Below are 24,821 nucleotides of genomic sequence, written 5' to 3' on the forward strand. Positions count from 1 at the left end.
AAAGCGAGCAAGATGAAAGCCTGAACAAAAAGACAAGGCCTACAAAATAAAACACCACAAATATGTATTTAATATTATATAGCTTCGAATTTACAAGTTTAAGAAACTATCAGGGTGTTAAAAATATAACGATATAGGTACTGTAATGATTTGTATTCGTTCCAAGATGGTAAGAAGCGTTCAGAATGTTGTGATGATACTTCTCTGTGTTCTTTGGCCGCCGCAGCCGAAACGACCATCAACAACAAGGTCTAGGCCTAGTAGTAGTAGGCCTAGTCGTGTGGGCATTGTCAGTGGTAAAATACCACTTTTATTAACTGAGCAAATGAGAAGATCAGGATTGAGTTGGGCTTTAATTTTACTAATTTTACTTGGATTTGCTTTTCCGTCAGTCTCATGTACATATGACTCGTACGCAAGTAATCGGAATAATGAGAAAAATGTTAATGTAACATATATTGAGGAAGTTCAAAAAGTGAACAAAACTCATATTATTCAATCTGCTAAATATCTTATACCACCAAATCTTCCAAAGCATGTGTTTGGTATTCTTATACAACCGAGTGAAAAAAAAGGTTGTAAAAATGAAGATTATTACAAAAATGGAAAGTTAAAATTACCACCAAATAATGAACAGTGGATTGCTTTAGTTACGGACGAAAAATGTCCTAACTCCCAGAATAGTAACAACATCAAAAACTTTGAAATAAAAAGTGCGGTAGCGCAAGCGCTGAACGCATCCGCTTTGTTAGTATACGGTTCTCAAAGCTTCCACAACAATCGTCAAACTCAAAGCATCAGTAAGTTTTAACTTTTTTTGTTCATGACACTTTTTAAACCATTCATCATTCACTAATCAATTGTCATCTTACATCATCAAGTCTATCAACATCATCTTACATCATCAAGTCTATCAACATCATCTTACATCATCAAGTCTATCAACATCTTACATCATCAAGTCTATCAACATCATCTTACATCATCAAGTCTATCAACATCATCTTACATCATCAAGTCTATCAACATCATCTTACATCATCAAGTCTATCAACATCATCTTACATCATCAAGTCTATCAACATCATCTTACATCATCAAGTCTATCAACATCATCTTACATCATCAAGTCTATCAACATCATCTTACATCATCAAGTCTATCAACATCATCTTACATCATCAAGTCTATCAACATCATCTTACATCATCAAGTCTATCAACATCATCTTACATCATCAAGTCTATCAACATCATCTTACATCATCAAGTCTATCAACATCATCTTACATCATCAAGTCTATCAACATCATCTTACATCATCAAGTCTATCAACATCATCTTACATCATCAAGTCTATCAACATCATCTTACATCATCAAGTCTATCAACATCATCTTACATCATCAAGTCTATCAACATCATCTTACATCATCAAGTCTATCAACATCATCTTACATCATCAAGTCTATCAACATCATCTTACATCATCAAGTCTATCAACATCATCTTACATCATCAAGTCTATCAACATCATCTTACATCATCAAGTCTATCAACATCATCTTACATCATCAAGTCTATCAACATCATCTTACATCATCAAGTCTATCAACATCATCTTACATCATCAGGTCTATCAACATCATCTTACATCATCAAGTCTATCAACATCATCTTACATCATCAAGTCTATCAACATCATCTTACATCATCAAGTCTATCAACATCATCTTACATCATCAAGTCTATCAACATCATCTTACATCATCAAGTCTATCAACATCATCATACATCATCAAGTCTATCAACATCATCTTACATCATCAAGTCTATCAACATCATCTTACATCATCAAGTCTATCAACATCATCTTACATCATCAAGTCTATCAACATCATCTTACATCATCAAGTCTATCAACATCATCTTACATCATCAAGTCTCTCAACATCATCTTACATCATCAAGTCTATCAACATCATCAAGTCTATCAACATCATCTTACATCATCAAATCTATCAACATCATCTTACATCATCAAGTCTATCAACATCATCTTACATCATCAAGTCTATCAGCACCATCTTACATCATCAAGTCTATCAACATCATCATACATCATCAAGTCTATCAACATCATCTTAAATCATCAAGTCTATCAACATCATCTTACATCATCAAGTCTATCAACATCATCTTACATCATCAAGTCTATCAACATCATCTTACATCATCAAGTCTATCAACATCATCTTACATCATCAAGTCTATCAACATCATCATACATCATCAAGTCTATCAACATCATCTTAAATCATCAAGTCTATCAACATCATCTTACATCATCAAGTCTATCAACATCATCTTACATCATCAAGTCTATCAACATCATCTAACATCATCAAGTCTACAGTATCAACATCATCTTACATCATCAAGTCTATCAACATCATCTAACATCATCAAGTCTATCAACATCATCTTACATCATCAAGTCTATCAACATCATCATACATCATCAAGTCTATCAACATCATCTTACATCATCAAGTCTATCAACATCTTACATCATCAGGTCTATCAACATCATCCTGTCTATCAACATCATCCTGTCTATCAACATCATCCTGTCTATCAACATCATCCTGTCTATCAACATCATCCTGTCTATCAACATCATCGTAAATAATCAAGTCTATTAACATCATCTTACTATACAGTACAAACCTCCAAATATTTAGGGATAATATAATGATAGATCAATTCAGATCATAGAGACATGAGGTTTATTTAGAAACATAATTATCAACTTTAATTTCAGATTTGCAAATTCCAGTAATTCAATTATCGAAAAGTGAGGGTGAGGATATTTCTAAAAAAATTTCTGGAGACGATAAGAGGATATGGGTTGATTTGCAGCCGTCATTGAATTCTAAAGTTGCAACTCCAATACGAAAGTCTTCAGTATTATTTGTGTCTATTTCTTTTATTGTTTTGATGGTCATATCTTTAGCATGGCTGGTGTTTTATTATGTACAGAGATTCCGATTTGCACAAGCTAGAGACAGGACACAGGTATGCAACTTTCATTTATGTTATTGATATAGATAAGGCATAACTAGATTTTTGTTGGAGGGCTATCATTTATATGCATATTGCGATTCGCAAAAAAAGAGAGCATCTCTCAACAACATTTAAGTCTACTAGATCTTAAACCCGAGTAATAATTAATAAGTACATGAGATCAACAAATACACACTAAAATATTAGATTTTAATTTAACTTCTTGACAAATGTCAATGGAAACCATCCTATGCTGTTCATCTAAGTGAAACCATCTCAATACACCACAATCTATTAACTACTTCTTCAAATTTTTGAAAACACCAATGTTAAGCTCTGTCTACACTATCAAAGTGTGACAAAAATGTGATGTGCCCCTATATGGACAATGATGATGTCATACAGTATCACTACAATATTTAAGCATATCACTACCATATATGGGTACATCACACTTTTTTGTTACATAAAGTTTAATAGTGTAGACAGAGCTCTTTTGATTCCATTGTCAATCTGCTGAATGCCCTTGAATAATCTATAGAGGGCAGCAGAGTTAGACTGGCTTTATCTTCTGTAATAACCATTCCATTATTATGCCAGTAAAAATGTTACAAATAAGGGTATATTAAATTTATATTGAAAAGATTTTTATGATTAGATCATATTATTGAAATATTTATCACTACCCTGATAATAGTATGTTCCAATCCAAGTCAAGGTTTAGTGTTTTAGACAATCAGTTGATTCAATGTTACACTGTTGAAAGGAAATATTGTCTATTGATTATAGGATGTTCCAATTCTATTCCAATCCACTTCCTTTTGTGAGCTTACTTTGAGATTGTTTAAAACAGAATATATTTACAAGCTGTGTGTCTGCTGTTAGATACTGTACTATAGTCATCATTCACCAGAAAATCAAAAGAAAGTGTTGTTACAGATGATGAGTTTCTAAACATTAGAAACCACTATCAAAAGCAGATAAAATGTGTCGGACTTGTGAATTGATTTATTCTGTGTTTTGGTTTTTTAAACAGAAACGTCTTGGAAGGGCAGCAAGGAAAGCGATTGCGAAGTTGCCGTCAAAGTCTGTCAAAGAATGTGACCTGGTAAGTTTGTTTTTGTTTTTTTTTTCTATTTATAGGACTAATTCACCCTAGAAAATTAGGAATGTGCTATAAAGTAGCATAACATTTACCATAGAGTAACATTTACTCGTTAAACATTTCAAAACTAATGTTTGCTTTTGAACTATAGTTAGTTTTTAGTTTAGCAAAGGTAGTCCCTACATACTGTACAATGCTTGAAGCGTGATCTGCTAAATCTGTTTAAACTCAAGTTTTTAATAATACCAATTTGCTTTCTTGATGGAAGTAGGTTAGTTACTCATTTTGCTTGTTTTTTAAATATAACTAACTAGCAAAGGTTTGCTAGTGCATAAAAAAGGAAAAATTGTAGTGGAGCTGTATCTTGGTGGTTAACGTGCTTGCCTTCCAATCCCAAGGTCCGGGGTTCAATCCTGACCTAGTGCCAGGGTTTTAACTCACTGTTTCAACTCCACTCTCTAACTAATCCTCAAATGAGACCTAGTTTATAAGCACGATATATTCTGAAATAGTTTATCCATCCTGTAATTGGCGAGTTTGTGCTTGCTGTTGGATGTGTATGAAATAACAAAATGTTTAACACTGTATTGCAAGTAATATAATAGGCAATTGTAGTGTATTACTATTATGTGTGTTTTTAGACATGTCATACTGTACATAGATTAGTTGTACAGTCCTTTGTTATTGAATACATATGCTGCTTTTGTGCTTATTAAATAAAAAACCGGGCTGTGTAATTATATAGATTGTATTTTTATTAAAAATTTAATCCAAAAACATTAATTTTAAATTGGAATATTTTTTAATTAGACTACCGTGCATATTGTTATGAATAACAATTTGCAAGGCGGTGTGTTCAACATTGCCTATTGTGTATGGCCAACTTTTGACCTTGATGTCCTTATGTGCTTCCTAAACTGAATATTTGTTGTCTAGCTCAATTTTATTACTGCCTTTTTTAATGAAGGGTGCCTTCCTTCTAATTATAGATTAGATAAAGCATGGAGAATTTAAATCTTCATCTTGGATTGTTTAGGTATTCCTTGTACTGATTTTGTAATAGCCTAAAGTATCTTTAAAATAAAACCAATCTACCTTCCATTTTTCTCAACATGTTTCTCTGCATTCCATTTTTTCAATGCATTTCTGTTTTTTCTTTGCAATCCTTCTATTACGAGATAGGCCTAAGCCTCTAAGGCTTGGTTTCCACTAGCACTAGAGGACGTACACACAAAGTAAAAGTTGACCAAAGACAAGCGACAGTTTGATTATAATCCAGTGCTTTTGATTGGTCAAAACTCATGCGTTGTGTTTATGTCCTTGCATTGTGGGAACCAAGCTTGTATGTTATATCAGAAATGATATACTTTCTAGTTTAAGTCTTATTTATTTTAAAGGCCAGAACTCGATAGGCGACAGCTTGTTTTTTGTCTTAAAGACCCCTTCCCTGCAATTTTGGACGTTTTTTGGAAAATAATACATATATATCACTTTAAAAACATTAAACCATGTCATTCCTTGTCTTAAATGTACGTTTTATGGTAAATTATGATAAAAAGTGAGAAACAATGCACTACCTAAGTAGCTCGCGGCGATCAACCTCTCGTGGACGATCTTAGGCCTAGCCTAGCTAGGCTTAGTTTTGTAGGCCTAGCTGGTAAACATCGGTAACGTACGAACATCGTACGCTAGCTATATACCTTGCCTGACGTTGTATAGTTGCTGCATTAATTGTCTTTCTATTTTTGCCAGACTCCATTGATACAAATTGGGGAAAACCCGGTATTTTCGCTGAAAAGTTAGGAGTCTTCCATTTGTTTTGGCCTCACGATCGATCGAAAAGTGGGCGAATTACAGGTGAAAAACAAAAATATCAATCCGCGCGCAATGCATTTTGGGATTTATAGCGGGCCGCTATAATTATTAGAATCGACTTATTTTTCACATTTTTTACCGTTTAAAGACGAAAAAAGTTATCGCAATAGGACCATATAGTATTATTTTTACATTAAATATAGTTTGTGATCTTAAATTAGATCTAAAAAACGTAGGGAAGGGGGCTTTAAGTTATGATTTTTTATATTTGAGAAATAAAGAAAGCCGATAAAAGATTATTATAAAGACAACTGTGCATTAAAGTATGAAGATTAAATTTGTTATTCTTCAGGACTTTGATTATGAGAATTGTCCAGTTTGCCTTGAGAGTTACAGGACAAATGACAATCTAAGGATTTTACCATGCAAGTAAGTGACATTATGATTGTGTTCATTACTAATTTTCAAGGAGTTAAAATACTCCATCACTTGTGATTGGTCAAATCACATTGCATTACGTCGTTGTGTGTCGCATCTGTATTAATCAAGCGTTAACAAGAAACCAAATGTAGGCAAAGACTAAAAAAATGAGTACAAACTAAGTACTAAGTACTAACAAATGTACTCATTTCTTTTTGCATTCTTTGGATTAATAAACAAACTGATGATATGCTCTTTGACAACCCTTTGCAATATACAATTATTAAAAAATAAGAATTATGTGCTGTATAGCACCCTCTTATTAAATCGGTGACAATTCTTTTGTTTGACCATAAAGTATCAAGAATTTTCCTTCCAATGTCTCAAGGTAACCAAAGCAAACCTTAAAAGCGGTTGACAAAATGAAGCTTGTTATCCACCAATATGGTGTGATGATGAAGTTATGTTTGTTATTACTTAATACTTACTGAATCTTTTAATCACTTAGTCTAAGTATTAAATTACCTCTTTTTTTTTCAATTTTGTCTAGACATTATTTCCATAAACATTGTGTTGATCAATGGCTTATAGAACACCGGACTTGTCCAATGTGTAAACTCAATATTTTAAAAGCATTAGGTTATCAGGTATGTACAGTACTATTCATTTTGAAATGTTTAAATGCATAATTATAGTGTAGTATGCCAACATTATTATTTTGTCAGCTAATTTGGCTGAGGTCATACTGCTATGCGCTGAACCATAAAGGTCATATTGTGCACTGAACTGTGAAGGTCATAATATTTATTTTATTTTTATTTTATGTCTTTAGGCAATGTGGCCAAGGATTACCAATAGTGAATTAATCACTGTCCTATCAGATAGGTGGTAATCCCCCTGAAACAGGGGCTATTTTGTGAACCAGTTCACCGGGGTAACCCCCTACTCTTTTCGAATAATGAACTGGGTTCTTTAAAGTGCACACAGGTTATAACTGTGTACACTGGACCTACGGTTTATAGTCCTTATCCGAGAAGACTTGTTCCACCACCAGAACTTGGAGCGAGTCGGCCTCGAACCCTTGCCGATGTTGTTGGCTCTTTAGGTACGGTAAATGGCGCCCCTGCCTTAACCGCTCGGCCATTTGACTAATGCTGTTCACTTAACCATGAATGTTTCTTTTATTAAAATTATCAAAGCAGGGAAGAGTGAATTCCCTGATCAAAAGTGGTATGAACCTACTGTCTTTCAAATTGGATGTTAAGCTGTAGGTCCTATGTCTGCCATGCAAAGGAAAGATACTGTATTCTTCGAGTTAAAGATTGCCCCAAGAGTGTCATCTGAGAGATATCTATACTCAATCCAATCTAACAACAGAAATAAAACACTTTTGGTTTTCCTTTTGTTTTCAGCCCGCTTCTAGGCCGAGTGAAGATACATTTGCAATAGAGATTGCTGAGCAGGCCGTCATGCCCATGTCTGACAGTAGTGGTATTTTAGTTGTTCATTTAGAGAGTATTCAGTTTAACCCTATATATAGTAGACGTCTTAGTTCATCTAGCTGCTCACATCTGATGGGTCAAGGAGACAGCTCAACCAATAGTAGCAGTCAAGATAGGTCACAAGATGAACAAGGTAATTGACATGGTTTACTGGTAGGCAGGAAGGGGGGCCTGCCCTGTATTTTTTTTTATTTATTTATTCGTACTGGGTAACCCTCTTCAGTCAAACACTAGTCTCCCAGAGGGCCCAGTTATGATCAGTGACTGTGTGTGTACTAGTACACTGGGGTAACCCCCCTACTTGTCTCAAAAGATGTACTAGGTTCTTTAAAGTGCACATGAGCTGGTTTATAGTCATGGGTCCGTTTAGGGCCTAATCCAAATTTCCTCTTATGGATGAATTAAGCACAGAATCCTGCTAAGCATATTGAGTCTGCCTGATAATAAAAATAAAAAAAATAATTAATTATTTCATCAAACACAATATTTTATATTATTATTTTGAATGGACATATTTAAATTGTGACATAATCATTTTAAATTAGCATATATTTTTAAACAGGTTTTCAAGAGGTAATGGCAGTTGCTGAAATGCATCATGACGTTGAACCGATGGTTGAGGGCGGTGTTGTTTTGCCACCTGGGTCATCATTAGTATGACACCGTCATTTGTAGCAGATGAGGGCAGTATTATTTTGCCGGTCAACGTCAATAATTCACTTACCACCAAACATTTTTACTATAACATATATCAGACGCTATATATAATATGACATACTATAGTAATTGTAATGAAGTTTTGGAAAGATGGAGCATTGTTTAGCCACAGTCTCGTCACTTGATTCTCAATAAGCTGTATCTCCACTATGACAGTATCATAGGCAAATTGAATAAAACAGCATCTCATGTGTATCACATGTGTTGCCCATATCATGGAAGGTTACTGCAAGTTAATAGTTAGGTTAGGGTCTATGATACAGGTGGCACATGTAAAACACATGAGGGCTGTATCATGCTTTCTCCCTTCTACAGCTCCCCACCTCTCACCACCCCATCTCTGCCTATTCTTGTTTTACAAAGAAACATTCTTCTATATATAGTGTAGATTTAAAGTTAATTGACTGACATAATTTAACACTAATAGCTCTATTGAGTAAATGAAATAAAGAATCTTACCATAGAACTCCTATCAAAGTGTGCTCCACTTGTAGTGTTACCTTGTTTGTTTCATAGGTAATTATCCCTTAATAGAGATGTGCCCTGTTGGGTTGGCTGTGTTAAAATAACTCGTCCTCTTAATTTTTAAAAATGTTTCACAGGAGTGTTTCTACTACATTACAATCTTTTCACACTCAAAATCATTCAAATCAAAGAGTAGTAATCTTAAGCTATGTCTACACTATCCAAATTTATGTGACCATAAATGTGATATGCCCATATATGGACATGATGATCATATCACTACAATATTTGGGCATATCACACTTTTTTGTCAAACTAGTTTTATAGTGTAGACAGCGCTTTAGATACTACACAAATGTATGGTTTAAAATATGTATAATAATACAGATTTATTATTGATTTATGATATACACATATATTTGTATTATAATGTTATTAACTGGAAGTGACATTGTATTATGACTACTTAATAAAAATCAAATTATCTTTAAGCCAAATGAATGAAGAAAACAAGCTGATGGTGCTATAGGTAATTTGCTATAGGTACTTTGCTATAGGAAAATGTGTGTGTACTTGGTGCGAATGGAATGTTTAAGTTAGGGTGGGGCAAGTTAGTGCTGGTACGGACTTGTTATAGGGTGGTAGAATGGTATTTGGGAAATATTTAGTTCCCAGGACAATCCAACAAAACATAGCTAATGTTATTGCCAGCTTGGGGTGAGTAGAGTGACCCAGGCTGGCAAGTGCTGTGTAAGGTTTCCACAGGTCAAGCCAGGTCAAACACCGGATGATGATTAAAATAAAAAGGGCATTGTAGCTTGTTATGGCCATTATACTTTAAAATGCATTTAGTGCTCATATCATGATGGTATTATACTGGTCAAGGGTCAAAGGTTCTATATTATATCATATCAGTAGAATAATGTAAAATTGTAGATCAAAACTGAGTGAGTAGGTTGCTGACATTAGAGACAGAATTTACGTTATGTATCATAGTTCGAAATTATTTTTATACCTTCCCTAACTAATGAATAATAATGAGCTAACTAATCAATATTAATGAGTTTGGCCTATATGAGTGATTTTGACAATATTAACCCTACAACTGCTATTGAATTAGAGTAGGATATGTACTCCTATATTATATACAAAAAAATCACTTTACTTTACACATATTACTTGCTTACCTCCTAAGGGATCGTATCAAAATTAACCTACTGCAGTTACTGCAGTAACTATGTTTTTTCAATTATAGAGGTTTATGAGGAGTAAACAGTAAAACAATAATTGTATTATAAGGTTAAGAGTAAACAAAATATAGTCACTGTACTGCAGTAACTGCAGTAGAATAATATTGACATGATTGCTAACTATTTACAGTTTGCTAGGGTATGATACAAATAAACATCTGGTCTGTAGTTGCAAACCTCCCCTATTGTGTTTAATTTTAGTTGCAATAATTATACTGAAAAAATGCAATCCCAGTTCACATACAATGAATTAGCTTAAGCTCTGTCTACACTATCAATATTTATTTTACAAAATATGTGTGATGTGCCCATATATGAACATGTGATGTCATATCACTACCATATTTGAGCATATCACTACCATATTTGGGCACACTTTTTGATAGTCATGTATACAAAGCTGTATATGTTCACATTTCTTGTTCACAAACCCACACCCTAAATTGTATATGTTAACGCAACTGTTAAACAAAATTCAAGACTCCCCATTTATACCTCCCCAACTCGACCACACCCAACCCCTCCTACTCCATTCCAAAAGTTAAAATTGACAATCGTTTTAGGCCGAATTCAAAAACCTCTCTTGCCATGTTTATTGAAGGAATGCAAAATGTAATCATTAGATAGATGTAATTAGTTACTAATTTATACAGCCAATATGTTTATAGTTTTTAGATTGACTATATTTTAATTATTATTTAAGCTGTGGTATATACGACAATTCTTCCCAGGCCCGTATCGCTGCCCGTATGCGCCTGTTGCGTTTTACGGAAGACAGTGGCGCGTTCCGCGTGAAACGCAACAGGTGCGTTTTTCGTCGGTGTGTGGTGGGCGCACGACGGAGAGTTAAAGCGTTACCAGCCGTCTACAAACATATGTTTTATACGACCGCGCGTTAATTTGTTGACATAGTCTAAGGTCAGTGGTGGAATGATAGATAGGCTGTATATAAAATATTTTAGACAGTAAAGTTTTGTGTAATGCTTGCATATGAATATAATTTGAAAGTAGCTTACAGAGAAACTGCTATAATGTGAACTAAAAAGAGCGTGGTTAAGTTAGTGTAAACATATCATACCTCACTAGTACTAATTAGTTTGTTGTGGGGGATAAGATTCTAAAATATGGACAAGTTAAATATGGAACGTCGTCTCTCAAATATCAATCTTCCGTTATCATTACAATGAATAAATACAACAAAATAATGCAAAGTAAACTTTGGTGTTTAGTAAATTTGTTTTCGTCTCCTTACTTGGTTTTTTAAAAGCATGCACAAAAGAAAGAATTTTTTTTCCGCGTGTATGCGTACCGTACGTACGCAGAAACGGAATGACGCGTCTCATTGGTTACTATTCCATGGTAACCTTGTACGCTGCGCCGTCGTCAACGAAGAGAGAGCGGACACGACATATACAAAAAATAAGCTTCAAACTTAATATTTACTTCTCTTTTTGAATTTGTTATTTAAAATGTGATACTGTAATTAAAATAAAATCAGCTGGATGCCAGGTTCGTCTTCGAATGAACATTTAAATCATAATGCTGCTGGTGGTGGTGGCAAACAAAAGACGGGGTTTAAAGGAGCAGCTAATTTGATCAAAGCCGCACGTAAAGTTGCCTGGACAACGCCGAACTCATCGTGGCACGATATACAGCAGTGAGTAGTGTATAATAATAATAATATTTAATAACGTATCATATGGTATCAGAAGCGGCGGGTTAGGTGGGGTTGAGCTCCAAATGAGTACCCAAGTATTAGTAAATCCTTTCCCCACAACATTGAAATAACAATTTGTTTGACACAGATAAATGAAAGGCTAAAAGCTATTTTACGTAAAGGCCCATTTACACTAGGACGATAACGATGGACGATAAATATATAAAAATGCATTTTTTTTACATAAAACAAAATAAATTAGGTTTTCGTTCTAGAACTATAGGATAATCATTTATGCTGTCTTTGATAGAAATAATATTTTTAAAATTCCAATCAAATGACGTCATGATAAATAAAAACAATAAAATCGTTGTATTGTCACGATATTATTGCTCTTACTAATCATGACGTCATTTGATTGGACGTGTGAAAATATCATTTTCATCAAAGGAAGCATAGGTCATTCTATAGTTCTAGAATGAAAAGTTTTTAGGCCTATATTTGTTTTATGTATGAAAAATGCACATATTGTCTATTTATCGTCGATCGTTATATCGTCCTAGTGTAAATGGGCCTTAAGCCTAGTTTAATTCCTTGTTTTTGTTTATTTGATATTAAAATTTGAAATATTCACTAGGCCTAGGCTTAATATACTGTAAAATTTTTTATAAATTTCAGGAACGGTTCAAACCAAGGATGGGCGTCAATTTGGTATCATAGACGGGCTAATCGCCGGTAAATACCTGGTTATATTTAAAACAACAATCAAATATAATAAGGTTATATACATGATATAATAATTAGAATATTTAATATCCGTCTTTTTTGTTTTTATTTTTTTTAAACAGACCTATTATAGTATACTAGGCCTACTATTGTATAGGCCTGTTTATTATTATTTCAATTGTCATTATGCCTAATATTACATTTAACAGTGTTATAATTGATCGATAATCAATAGAAATTACTTTAATTCAATCCAACTTAATACGCAGTAACTGTATTAATCGATACATAGTCCTACTCTCGTACTGTGGTGAGTTACTTAAGTTGTTACCATAGCAACATGATGCTAAGCCGTGACAAGTAAACAAATAGTTCGGTTGTAAATTACTTATTTCCTGTTATTTTCTACAAATAATTCAAAATTTGTATTAATATGTTTTTTTGAATATTTTATTTGATTAATTTAATTATCATTCATAATTTATTTTAGCCGAATGAATTCGGCGGATTACTCTGCCCTGGGTAATCAGATTCTAAACCGAAGTAAATGGGGCGAAAGCACGGGTCGTGCTGACCGCGATAATCGCTTCAAGTTCAGCAGTGAGATAACATACGATGAACAAAAACTTTTGGACTTGGTAGGCCAGCAGCCTAAAGCAGCCAAAGGCATGCCACATGTTAAGAAGTCCGGACGTATTATTAGACCAACATCAGCTAATGCTAAACTTCAGTCTTATTATACTGTGCCTAACAACTTCGATGAAGTTCGTCCCGCTACAGCGGCAGGGGGTTTGGTATATAATGGGGACAGACCAGGCCACAAACTTCAATCAACTAAGTCACGACAGGGGCTAACGTCGGCCTGTTGGACTACCAGACAAGAAGATGATTTTGGTAAGATTGATACTCAAGTTCGACGGCTAAGTATCAGTGGTGCAGACGGTATAGCAGATAGGCAAGAAGAGAATGCTTATACAACTAAACGTACTAGAATACAAACTGCTCAAATATTGACTGGTTCAAAGATAAAGGTAAATAATAATTGGGGGTATTTTGAGGCTAGGTAAGTGGGTATTTTAAAGCTAGGTAAGGGGGTATTTTGAGGCTAGGTAAGGGGGTATTTTAAAGCTAGGTAAGGGGGTATTTAAAGCTAGGTAAGGGGGTATTTTAAAGCTAGGTAAGGGGTATTTTAAGCTAGGTAAGGGGATATTTTAAAGCTAGGTAAGGCAGGGGCGCAGCCAACAAAGAATTAAAGGGGGGGTCAACCAAATATGTGAGTATTTTGCGAGCGAAGCGAGCAACCATGGGCTGGGGGCCAGGGGGCCGCCAAGGGCCCCCGGTCGGGGTCCAGGGGGCTTCGCCCCCTGGAAGCTTTGGCGGTCTAGCGCAATCTAGATCATTTGAATCGGTTTACGCACACACAAATATGACAATGTTAACACTAATAAACTGAAACAAAGAAAACAAAAAACAACTCTCATTTTCATTACAGAACATTTTTATATTCCAGGCTGCCACAGACAAACACTTTTTTTCTTGCTTGTTTGTTGATTTGTGTAGAGAGGCTGTAAACTCAGGAGGAATTATTTGAATTCCTCCCTTTTCACCAATAAAAAAGTTGCATGAAATGAACGTAGAGTTACAAAAGTTTGAAAAAAGAAATTAGAATGATAGCATGGAGTGATATTATTAAATGAGAACCGTAAGTTTAGAGTTCATACACTGTGCAAGTCCAAGAAGCTATCTTGGCTCCGTGTGTATGTGAGACGCTTATCATACCCAGTACATACAATATTTTGTTAAAAAATACACCTATTTTGTTCGAATGTATAGTATACAGTAGGTGATAGCTTATACATAATTGTAATAACTAACTTCTAAATTATTATCATACATTTTACGTTAGTTACTATAACGGCGCTCTAGACATCGCGTGATGCATCTTTAAACACATAAGTTTGGAACATTCTTCTTGGCTTGGAGACAGAATTCGCGAATGACATTCTCTGTATTAATGTTCATGTTAAAGTGTATGTTCATGAGGCACAGTCCCGAAAGCTGCTCATAAGACATGTGATTTCGCAAACAGGTTTTCGTTCTCCACAACGTCGAAAAAACTCCGCTCAGCTTCAGCAGACGTTACGGGCATAGGCCTACGCGATTAGAAGAAGTGCACGCACATTCGGGAACACATCTGGATCCGCTAATTTTACACAGTCGCTTCCATCACTGAAGCTCGGAATGAAGATGTTCGTGTCTTGGCAGATCATCGTACCAAATTCAAGTTCCTTGAAGACTTCTTCAACATTACACTTCACGATAGACTCGGGTGCTACGCCAAATATTTTAAAGCATGGCCTGTTATCGGCAGAAAAACGGGTTTTTAACTCGGTTTGTAAATGATCAAGAAGTTGATTTGGTAATACTGCTCGGTAGTAATCTTCCACAGTATCTCCAGGATGATTTGATCTGTATTGTTGTCTCATGTTTTTATTTATTTTTTCTAAAAAAAAGGGGGGGTCAGGACCCCCGTGACCCCCCCACTGGCTGCGCCCCTGTAAGGGGTTATTTTAAAGCTAAGTAAGGGGGTATTTTTAAGCTAGGTAAGGGGGATACTTTTAGGCTAGGTAAGGGGGATACTTTTAGGCTAGGTAAGGGGGGGGGGGGGGTGATTGTGAATTAAAAGGAAGGGGAGTGGTTGAGGGGGTAGGATGTTGTTTCTTCATTGAATTATGTTGCAATTATAGTTTACATGTGTTTTGTGGTGAATACTGGAATACAGTATAACTTATAATTATTTTGTATTAAAAAATATATAATGTGTTGTTTAATATTGAACAATGATCGATTATCTACACCTAACAATTGTAAATTTGCGATAACAATATAATAAATAAACTTAATGTTTAGTCGCCAACCTGACCATATACATAAGATTTGAAATATTCCAACATGTGTTTCATGATGCTATTCGGAAACTACTGTTAAAGTGTTATGTACTTTAAATTGTGTTATAAGCAATAAAAAAAAGTCTTCTCAGATAAGTGTACACATTTTTGTCGTGGACGACCTGCACTATGACTGCTGTGGGTCATCGTAGAGAAGCTAATTCAATTTTCCTCAATTTGAGGATGAAGATATTATTAAATACAGTACACATGTGTCTATGTTTTGGTATGAACTGGTCAAGCATCGGTGAAAATGATTCGTGAGTTGACCACATCATTTTATGTGTCAATGGTTTTGTGAACTTTCAATTAGTAATTACTTTGAAGGGTCTGTTGATCATTGTTTGTTAGCAGCTGCAACGTAACGACTCTTTTAATAGATTTCTGCTTAAATCTCTCCTAGTGCTTCATCGCCATAGCAACTACTCTATTGAATTTTCCTGTTAAGAGTCTGAATTTAGACTTCAAACCGGTTGAATTGATTTATCTCGTAGGGATGTGCGTACACATTTTTGAGAAATGATTTAATCATTTAATCCAATCTCATTATTTTGATATAGAAAAACATATAAATTATGTTATAGATGTTTACACATTTTTTACATGTAAAGACAAAAGACAGTATGCGTATTCAATTAGCAGATTGTACGTGTGCCCTGTACAGAGGTTCCATCTATCTTCGCTCTTAACCTTGCAATTTTAAAACTTGAAAGCAGCTGTATTCAATAAATGTCGTAGCATAATTTGATGAGATGCGAAGATTATTTTTTCCATTCATTACCATGGAAATTTTAAGATAAAATTTCTGTTTTGACAATTATGAAGCCGCTGAGAAAACAGTTGATGTTCCAGAGCAGTTTACAGACGGTATCTTTTTTTTCCTTTACTATTTCATTTCATTTGGTATATTTGTATTAAGCAGCAGTATTTAGGTATAGTGATGTTAAATGCATTGATTGATAGGTCTGTAGATGATTATTTTGCTTCTGGTAAAGTTAAAGGTTGGGTAAGTATAAATTATGGCTCAGACTTATTTCATAATTCTATCAATATCAATATTTTTTCTCTTGTTTGCAATTATTTTTAAATTTGTTTTAGTTTGTCTACAATGCTGCAGAACTGTGTCCAAAGAGGATTGAACTTTTAGTGTTAGAGTGTTTTTCTTCTCGGTAGAAGTGTACTGAGTATTTCTTCTCACTGAAAAGAGACTTCAACATTATTTTCATATAATGTTTGGTTGCTACAGGGACAGCCTGATGCAGCTTGAATATATCCTAGTGTGAACCCAACCTTAGAATCTATCTTGGCTTGAATTTCCAGAAACCATTGCAACTAATTAATACTGTGTAATATAATAACTGTGAACAATATACCTTAGTAATTGCTTGGCAAGTGAACACCAAGTTAATTATTTAAACAATATCCCTGCAGAGCGTTGCAAACTAAGATTTCTACCAGGTTTTTGTTGATAAACTTCCTAACAATCGACATTTATGGAAAATATAACAGAAGTTTTTGAAGCATTGGTAATGATATCCTTTTGGCTGTACTTTTATATTTCATTTTTTGTCTCTTGTTTCAATAATATCAGATGAATTGTCAAACTTGTATGTGACAGAATGTGTAGCTGCATATAGAAGAAAAAGACTATTTTGGTTGACAATTCTTCTTTGCAAAACTTTTACTTTTTGTTTAGCATATTTTGAACAAACAGAAGATATGCTTATGCAAACTTCCTTTCATTATTGTTTACATTTTTAGTTTAAAGTAAATTAAATAAGTAAATTTACTTTTTTTATTGTTATACAGATTGAAGAAAGAATCAGTCTTGAGCATTTACACAAGCTGAAGCAATCTTTTCTGGTAAATTAGATATTTTTTGTGTGTGTTTTCTATCTTAAATGTCAAAATCATTTAATATTAACTATTTTTTTCAAATTATTGCTGGATCTGATTTGAAGTTGATGGTTGAATTCAATGTTTTTTCATTTAATCTTAATGTACTCTATAAATTTTAAATTTAGACTTTTTATGAATATATAGACAATATTAACAGTCAATGAGCACTTAAAATGATTGTATGTGTAATATTCTTACTTAAATGGCTTACTTATGTAAATAGATTGATTGATTTTCAATGTGTTACTTATTTTTCTAGGAAGTGAACAAAAATGGAACATTATCATTGGAACAGTTCCAGGCAGTTATTAAGAACTCACTTGGGTTACGTGGTAAATTGGTAAGTTTCTCTTTCAAGAATCAAAGTGTTTAGTTCATGTTACATGCTGTAAAGCAATACATGTTTATAGTTTATCTGTTGTTTATTCTGTAGATGTTTTTATGTTCTAATTTAATAATTATAAACATTTTTTCGTTTATTTTCAGAATGAAGACCAAGTGACAGCTTTGTTTATGAAGATTGATTCATCGTCTGAAGGCTTCATAGCCTGGGTAAGTACTGTCTTATTGATTTACTATTTATTTTCAAAAAACAAAATAAAAGTTACAAAAAGAAAATGGAAAAAGGAATTACGACGAATAAATAAAAGTGGAGGTATTTTAGTTTAAAAAAGAGAAAAAAAACTGTTACCACTTTGAAGAAAAAATGAGAGTGAAGAGTAATTGTAATTAAGATTAACTAATATCCTTCTTTTTTAGGATAAATTTTGTACTTACATGCAACTTGAATATGAGGAAAAGGAAGATTCATATCTACGTGAAAAAGAAGTAGTCTTCCAGCTTCCAGCCACATCTCATCCAATGCCGCATCGCGAAAATGTCCTGCGAGTTTGTAACATGTCAGATGGGACATTTGTCGTTGTTAGTCAGGTACATATAATGATTCTTCATGATGAGAATATTTTAATATATTAATAGTGATTAAGATAATTATTGTAAGTGCTACTGTTTATGAATGTTATGATTGATTATTTTCAGGATGGTGCAATATCTTTTTGGAACGGAGCAATGGAATTGAAAAGAACTAGATCCGTTATGGTATGTTTGAAAAAAAAACTTGTTTTATGAAATTTAACGAACATTAAAAATACTTAAAATAAAGCTAAAAGTGTTCCTTTGTGTGAAGTGAGATTAACGTGTTGTACTACTGTAACATTTCAGGTTGACCAGAACACTAGTAGACAGAAACCAAAATGGATCACAGACTTCATACTGATGCCACAATATAATAAGTTTATTCTTGGAACAGGGTAAGTTACATTCATTCTGCACTTCTTATCTTACAAGAAAGAAGAGACAATAGTTTAATTGATTTACCAAAGGATTCTGTAAAAACTGTAAATAGTTTGTGTTATAATGTTTTATCTTTAACAATTGCTTGATTATTTGATAAATGATAAATTCATAGAAAATTCAAAATTATTATTATTATATATTTAATTTTGTTAAATTAGGGATCGAGAAATACAGTTTTACGAGTTAAGTACATTTGAGCCATACTGCCAGATATCAGGATTAGAAACAACACCACTCAAATTGGCATATTGGTGAGTATTCTTTATTGTTTTGTTAAATTTAAAAAATTAAATATTACCTCTGTTTTTGAAGATTCAAGTTTTTATTAAAGTAACTTTACCTGTTAGAGTTAGAAATTGTTTATGTTCTTATTTCAGTGCTACTGGGTATGATGAGTGTCTGATAATATTTGGTGATAGTGAAGGCTGCATTAATATCATTATTATCAAAGGTGCAGGCGAAACTCTCAGGTATGAATGGCGCATCATCCTAGGAGTTTTTCCACAACAGAATTATTTTTTAATCTTTAGTTGCATAATTATTTAGTGATTCTTAGATTTCTGTAGGCCTATTAATCCACCTTCTGAACATCAATGTTTTATTTGTTGTAGAACTTGGAAAAAAATGCCAAAAACTGATGGAATAGCCAGTGTCACACTTGAGAAGGTAGCACATTCACCTCTCACTAAATTCCTTCGTTGGAAAGTTCACAATGATTGGGTAGCTGAAGTCCGCTATTATGATGAAATTAGAATGATTATATCATGTTCAAACAATGAGAACACTGCACTTGTCATTGGTAAGTATTTAATTTTTTTATACTTGGCAACCTCATCAGTACAAATTCTCCCAGAAGACCCAGTTCATTACCTGCACACCACTACTTATTTATAATATTCTACCAACTTTTTTATTGTGCAAATTTGACTTTTAATTTCATGAAGTTCTTATTCTTCTTACTCAATTAGTAATTAATCCATATGAAATGTTTTTCTTTTTTTGCTTTGGCAGGCAACACAGTAGGCAGCACCCATGTAGAGTCACAGCTTAGGGAAATTCGTGAAATGACCAAGTCACCTGACACGGCTGAACGAAAGGCAAAGATTGCGCAACAGAACTATGCACAAGCACGAAGACATCTAGACAACGATCAGCTAGTGTTTAGAATTCATAAAGGAGTGAAAACATTTGACTTTTCCAAGAAAAAGAATGTGATTGTTACTGGAGGAATGGATAGAATTGTTAGGATTTGGAATCCCTATGTCCCTGTGTAAGTAATATTGTGTATACCATCTGTTTCAAATAAATACAGGTGTATCTGCAATAATTTTTTTATGTGATAATTTATAAAAAGAAGTACATCTCTGTACAGAATCATAGGTAGAATTTAATGGTTTATTGGCATCTTGTTATTTTCTCCAAAATATTTTCTATCGGTTTTTTTTTACACAAAACAGGAAACCAACAGGAATGCTACGTGGACACAATGCTCCAATAACTGGTCTTTTCATAGCAACTGATGAGGATAGGATTTTCAGCATATCACAGGATAAAACTGTCAAGGTATGGTATTCAAAATACTACTTAAATACTTGTCTATATTGATTAAGAAAGGCAAAAACAACATTTCTTAGAAAAACATGGAAGAAGGAAAAAAATTGATCTATTTTTAGATACTGGCAAAAAAATGATTGCTATATTTATTTTTTACAAAAAGTGTTTGGTAAAATAAAAAACTAAAATTTGATTGTTCAATTTGAAAAGGTTTGGGACATCAAAGACCAAGCATGCATGCTAACTGTCAGACCCAAATCACACAAGATACGAGGCGACATCCAAGCCTGTCATTATAATTCTGTTGTCAAGTGCCTAGCTGTTGCCACAAGCACTGACCAGATGGCTTTCCTTGGCTTGAAAATTAAGTAAGTTCAAAAGACATACTTTATATTAGGCCTATAAGCAGATGACTTAATAATCTTAGGAACCATGAGTTTACCTAATAAGAAAAAATTAAAATAAAGGCATTCATTATTGAGAACTCAATTGGAAATAAATTCCTTTACTCCTAAAAATCTTGTTTTTTTCTGTATAGAGTACAGATGCATGCAGATATAGCAATTACCCACAAGGAACCAGTGCTGTGTGCAAAGTACAACTCAAGCTTCCAACATATTGTCACATGCTCAGAAGGATCTGTAAGTACACACTTACTGTTTGTCAAAACTTAGTAATAAATAAATAAATTATGTAAGTAAATTTAAGATCATTATTTTCTGATGATTTTTTTAACCTAAATTTTATTTTTCAGGTCGTCAAATTATGGGATTTTGAAACCGGAAATGCAGTTTTTGAATTTTCTCAAGCCCATGACGATCAAGCAATTACATGTATGACTTTTGATGTATCAGGAAGACGTCTTATAACAGGAGGTCGAGATGGAAGACTTAAAGTATGGAATTACAATAATGGCCATTGTTTAAAAAGACTTGAAAGATTTGAAGGTTTTGAAGAAGTTTCAGATGTTGTTTACGTAGAAATGAACAAGAATCGTTTTGTCTTATCCGTCGGTTGGGATCGAAGGATAAATATGTATTCTGATTCAATGGATGATTTTAGACATGTACAGAACCCTTTACCAAAATGGACAGATGATGTGGTAAGATAATGGAACTGCTTTTAAATCTTGATCATAGTTGAAAAAATTAAGCTTTAACATAAAGACCCGGCTTGGTCACAAATCTGGTATTAAATTAAGACCTGTTTTGATCTCTGCAGTAGTTATCTTTGACATTACTGAAAATGAAAAGCAATTTTATTGTTTATGTTACTTTGTATATATCAGAATTGAAATTCTAAAAAATAAAGATAATTCCAAATATTTTTCTCTTTTTTTGTAGAAAAATGGTCACAGAGAAGACATCCTGTCTGTTGCTGCCTGTGCTCCTAGTCTTCTAGCAACATCAAGCTATGATGGAGAGGTCATAGTGTGGAATCTCGTATCTGGTCATATTTATTGCCATTTGTTTTCTCCTCCTGACTCAGAGTATGATCATCAACAGTGTGAGTATATAATAGGAGTTTATAATAGGAGAATTTTTTTAGACTGTTTGTTTCCTTTAGCCTGAGTGTGATTGATTCCTAGTGTTTTTTCTCCACTCCATAAACCTTTATCTTTAAAGACCTTGTTTATCCATCTTGTAATTGCGTGTTGCTTGCTATAACACAAATTAATTAAACACCTTGTCTTTTATGTTGATAGTGGATGGTGATAACAGCATCCGTAAGCTGGTCTTTCTATGTTCTAGAGTAAGTGATAAATTTTCAGCCCAGCTTGTAGCTAGTGGACCAAGAGGATGTATACATTTCTGGAATGTTTATAATGGCGGTATCCTCCACTCAAAGTTCCAAGTAGTATGTAAAACTAATTTGTTTTTGTTGCTAAAACTGTTCCGTCTATATTTTAAAATTTCCATTATACAGAAATATTATTCATATAAGACTACCAGAAAAGATAGACTTACTTCAAATTATCTTAGCTGTAAACTCTTCTACATCTGATGAGATGACCTTTACTGAAGCAGTCGTTGATATTATATTATTTTCTGAAATAGTACTGTATTAGCAAGAAAAGAACATTTTTAGCATTATTATTACTTTATAACTTTTTTTTTTCAGAATAAGAAGCAGTGTCCTTTAAGTTTCCTTGTGGTTAGTTCTGATAATAAAAAGCTGTTAAGTGGTGACGCTCAAGGCTTTGTGAATACTTACAACATTGAAGGCTATTGTGACGGTGTAAAAGAGTCTGATCCTCCAGAAAGTAAGACACGTCTTCTGTTGGTCCTAATTTAGCTTTATATTTTGTATTTCTTTCAGTATGAGTTTACTTTATGTTTTCTATGTTTATTCTCAGCCCTGGCATCATGGAGAGCACATGTTGAAAGCATAACTTGGTAAGTTTTTAGTACAATAATGTGAACATTCTTTTTCCATTTTTCTGCAAATATGCATTCTACTTGTGAATTCATGTACTTTTGTTAAATCTTTTAATTGTTTTATTCTGTAAAGCATGGACTTAGTTGAGGGTAGTGATGTTGTCATAACAAGCTCAAATGACTGCACTGTTCGACTGTGGACTACAGGAGGACATTACATTGGTAAGGGTTTTTTTGTTGTAAATTGATACATTATAAATTGAAATGGAGCTCTTCAGTAATTTTAAATAAAAGATTTGTTTTTCTTCTTCAAGGTACCCTTGGCCAAACTGAGACATGGGACATTTACAATCCGTCTACTTATATACACCCAATGGTTCCATATGATGTCTTAGTTGATCCACTAAGTATGCCATCTCATCCTGTTCTTAATACAAAGTCCTCAACTGAAGATGTCATCCGTGCAGATTCGGAGGATGGTGACTCTTTGAATGGAACCAGCTCCACAGATGAGGTAACTTTGTCTTTTTTAATACAATGTGCAGTGGTGGCTCCAGGATTTTAAAATAGGAGGGAGACATGGCCTAAAAATGGTAAAAGTTCCAAACCTAATGTCCTATCTTTTGCATTGGAAATTTCTAAATTTAGAGGACCTGCCTTTATCGTGGAATTGTGATCTAACCCTAACATGCTTCAATAGAGTAGTTTCTTTGCATTGGTCCAGAGGAGGACAAAGATTCACTTTGATTTTAATTTGGTTGCTTTCTTTTGCAGGCGGAAGTGACAAGCATGAGTTTTAATAGCAGATTTACATTCCATTATGATGATACAATGATAGCAAATGAACTGAAAACAAAACCGTTTGATAACAGTTGTGGAAAAAGGTAAGGTATCATTTGTATCTGTATTTAGGTTGTGGGAAAGTTGAGCAAATTTAACATTTTGAAATAAATCCTAGTACTGTACTTGAATGTGCAGTCTCAATATTTTTGGATAAACATTCCAGGGTTTTAAAGGCAAACTTTCTCTTTTTGAACTTTAGTCATGATAATACAACGGTCTCATGGTATGATACCCACTTTTTAAGGGAGAGGTTGCTGGTTGTATTCCTGTCAGACTTTTTTACAAAATTGATCCATTCTTGAGCTTTTTTTATTAGTTTTTATAATGTCCTTTATTGTATAACATATTTCATAACATCTTTTACAAAATCATTTTCTACAAATGTTTTTCAGATTACGTCATGAGCGCTTAAAGGTCAACCCAAAAGACAGAGGAGGTCAGAATGCGTACCAACAGTTAAAATGTTTCAACCTGGATGACACGCCTCCAATAACTCATCCAATCAAAAACAAAGATAAGATGCAAGACCCACTCGGCTTTCCCTTCTAAACTATTTTACCTATCAATACTAAAACATGTGCAATTATTTGTTACATATAAGAGGTGTACCTCATGCAAATATATTTTGCTACCAGATTTGTTTCGTTATTTTTTATATTGTTCTCTAAAGTATATAAATCATTGTGTGGTTGTTGTATTATATATTGTATGATAAAAATATATTAGTATGGTTTGACTCAGTGTTTTAAAAAGGACTTTTTGGTTCGGTTATGGCCTGGTGTATTTCTTTATAAAATTGTGAATTATAACAATATGGCTGTTGTAAATACTAAAAAGTGAAATGTTCTTTTTTGTGGGCTTTACCTGATATTCTTCCAATTACATCAAACATTATGTTTGATAATAATACTAATAGCAACAAATGATATACATTTCAAGCCTGATCTACACCTAAAGAAATTGACATATATTTTATGAAATCATGAAAACAATTAATTTTTACCTTGCAATAATAATATATTATGTGATGTTTTTGTTATTAAATATCATAATTGCTTAAATATGTTGTGTTGACGGTTTTATTCAAACAAGTTTGGTAGTTGACGCGTTTTACAAAGCAA

General features: G+C 33.5%; 2 protein-coding genes and 1 long non-coding RNA gene across 3 annotated transcripts; all 3 read left to right on the forward strand.

The window, feature by feature from the left end:
* Window position 1: 1 nt before the first annotated feature.
* On the forward strand, window positions 2–11,555 carry LOC140050430 (RING finger protein 150-like). The gene is made up of 7 exons (XM_072095609.1): window positions 2–800; window positions 2,824–3,077; window positions 4,102–4,173; window positions 6,338–6,414; window positions 6,956–7,052; window positions 7,818–8,040; window positions 8,470–11,555. Exons 1-7 carry the CDS (start codon window positions 146–148, stop codon window positions 8,565–8,567), a joined length of 1,476 nt encoding a protein of 491 aa, XP_071951710.1. The 5' UTR covers window positions 2–145; the 3' UTR covers window positions 8,568–11,555.
* Window positions 11,556–11,686: 131 nt separating this feature from the next.
* On the forward strand, window positions 11,687–13,261 carry LOC140050431 (uncharacterized). The gene is made up of 3 exons (XR_011845395.1): window positions 11,687–11,996; window positions 12,675–12,731; window positions 13,213–13,261. It is a non-coding gene; the product is annotated as an uncharacterized lncRNA (long non-coding RNA).
* A 21-nt stretch (window positions 13,262–13,282) lies between these two features.
* Window positions 13,283–24,773, forward strand: LOC140050432 (cilia- and flagella-associated protein 337-like). The gene is made up of 23 exons (XM_072095610.1): window positions 13,283–13,753; window positions 17,480–17,533; window positions 17,829–17,909; window positions 18,056–18,121; window positions 18,329–18,499; window positions 18,608–18,667; window positions 18,791–18,879; window positions 19,084–19,176; window positions 19,303–19,395; window positions 19,537–19,724; window positions 19,937–20,195; window positions 20,383–20,488; window positions 20,690–20,847; window positions 21,018–21,120; window positions 21,234–21,581; window positions 21,823–21,985; window positions 22,185–22,336; window positions 22,601–22,742; window positions 22,836–22,875; window positions 22,991–23,079; window positions 23,172–23,371; window positions 23,632–23,741; window positions 24,093–24,773. The coding sequence occupies exons 1-23, from the start codon at window positions 13,391–13,393 to the stop codon at window positions 24,247–24,249; spliced, it is 3,285 nt and encodes a 1,094-aa protein (XP_071951711.1). The 5' UTR covers window positions 13,283–13,390; the 3' UTR covers window positions 24,250–24,773.
* The last annotated feature ends 48 nt before the right edge of the window (window positions 24,774–24,821 follow it).

This window comes from Antedon mediterranea, chromosome 5 (genome assembly GCF_964355755.1).
Source record: "Antedon mediterranea chromosome 5, ecAntMedi1.1, whole genome shotgun sequence".
Lineage (NCBI taxonomy): Eukaryota > Metazoa > Echinodermata > Crinoidea > Comatulida > Antedonidae > Antedon > Antedon mediterranea.

Coding starts and splice junctions, on each gene's coding strand:
- LOC140050430 (XM_072095609.1), top strand. CDS start 146: ATGATTTGTATTCGTTCCAAGATGGTAAGAAGCGTTCAGAATGTTGTG. Junction 801..2,823: donor TCGTCAAACTCAAAGCATCA/GTAAGTTTTAAC, acceptor CTTTAATTTCAG/ATTTGCAAATTCCAGTAATT. Junction 7,053..7,817: donor TAAAAGCATTAGGTTATCAG/GTATGTACAGTA, acceptor TTTTGTTTTCAG/CCCGCTTCTAGGCCGAGTGA.
- LOC140050432 (XM_072095610.1), top strand. CDS start 13,391: ATGCCACATGTTAAGAAGTCCGGACGTATTATTAGACCAACATCAGCT. Junction 22,743..22,835: donor AGAGTCTGATCCTCCAGAAA/GTAAGACACGTC, acceptor GTTTATTCTCAG/CCCTGGCATCATGGAGAGCA. Junction 22,876..22,990: donor CATGTTGAAAGCATAACTTG/GTAAGTTTTTAG, acceptor TATTCTGTAAAG/CATGGACTTAGTTGAGGGTA.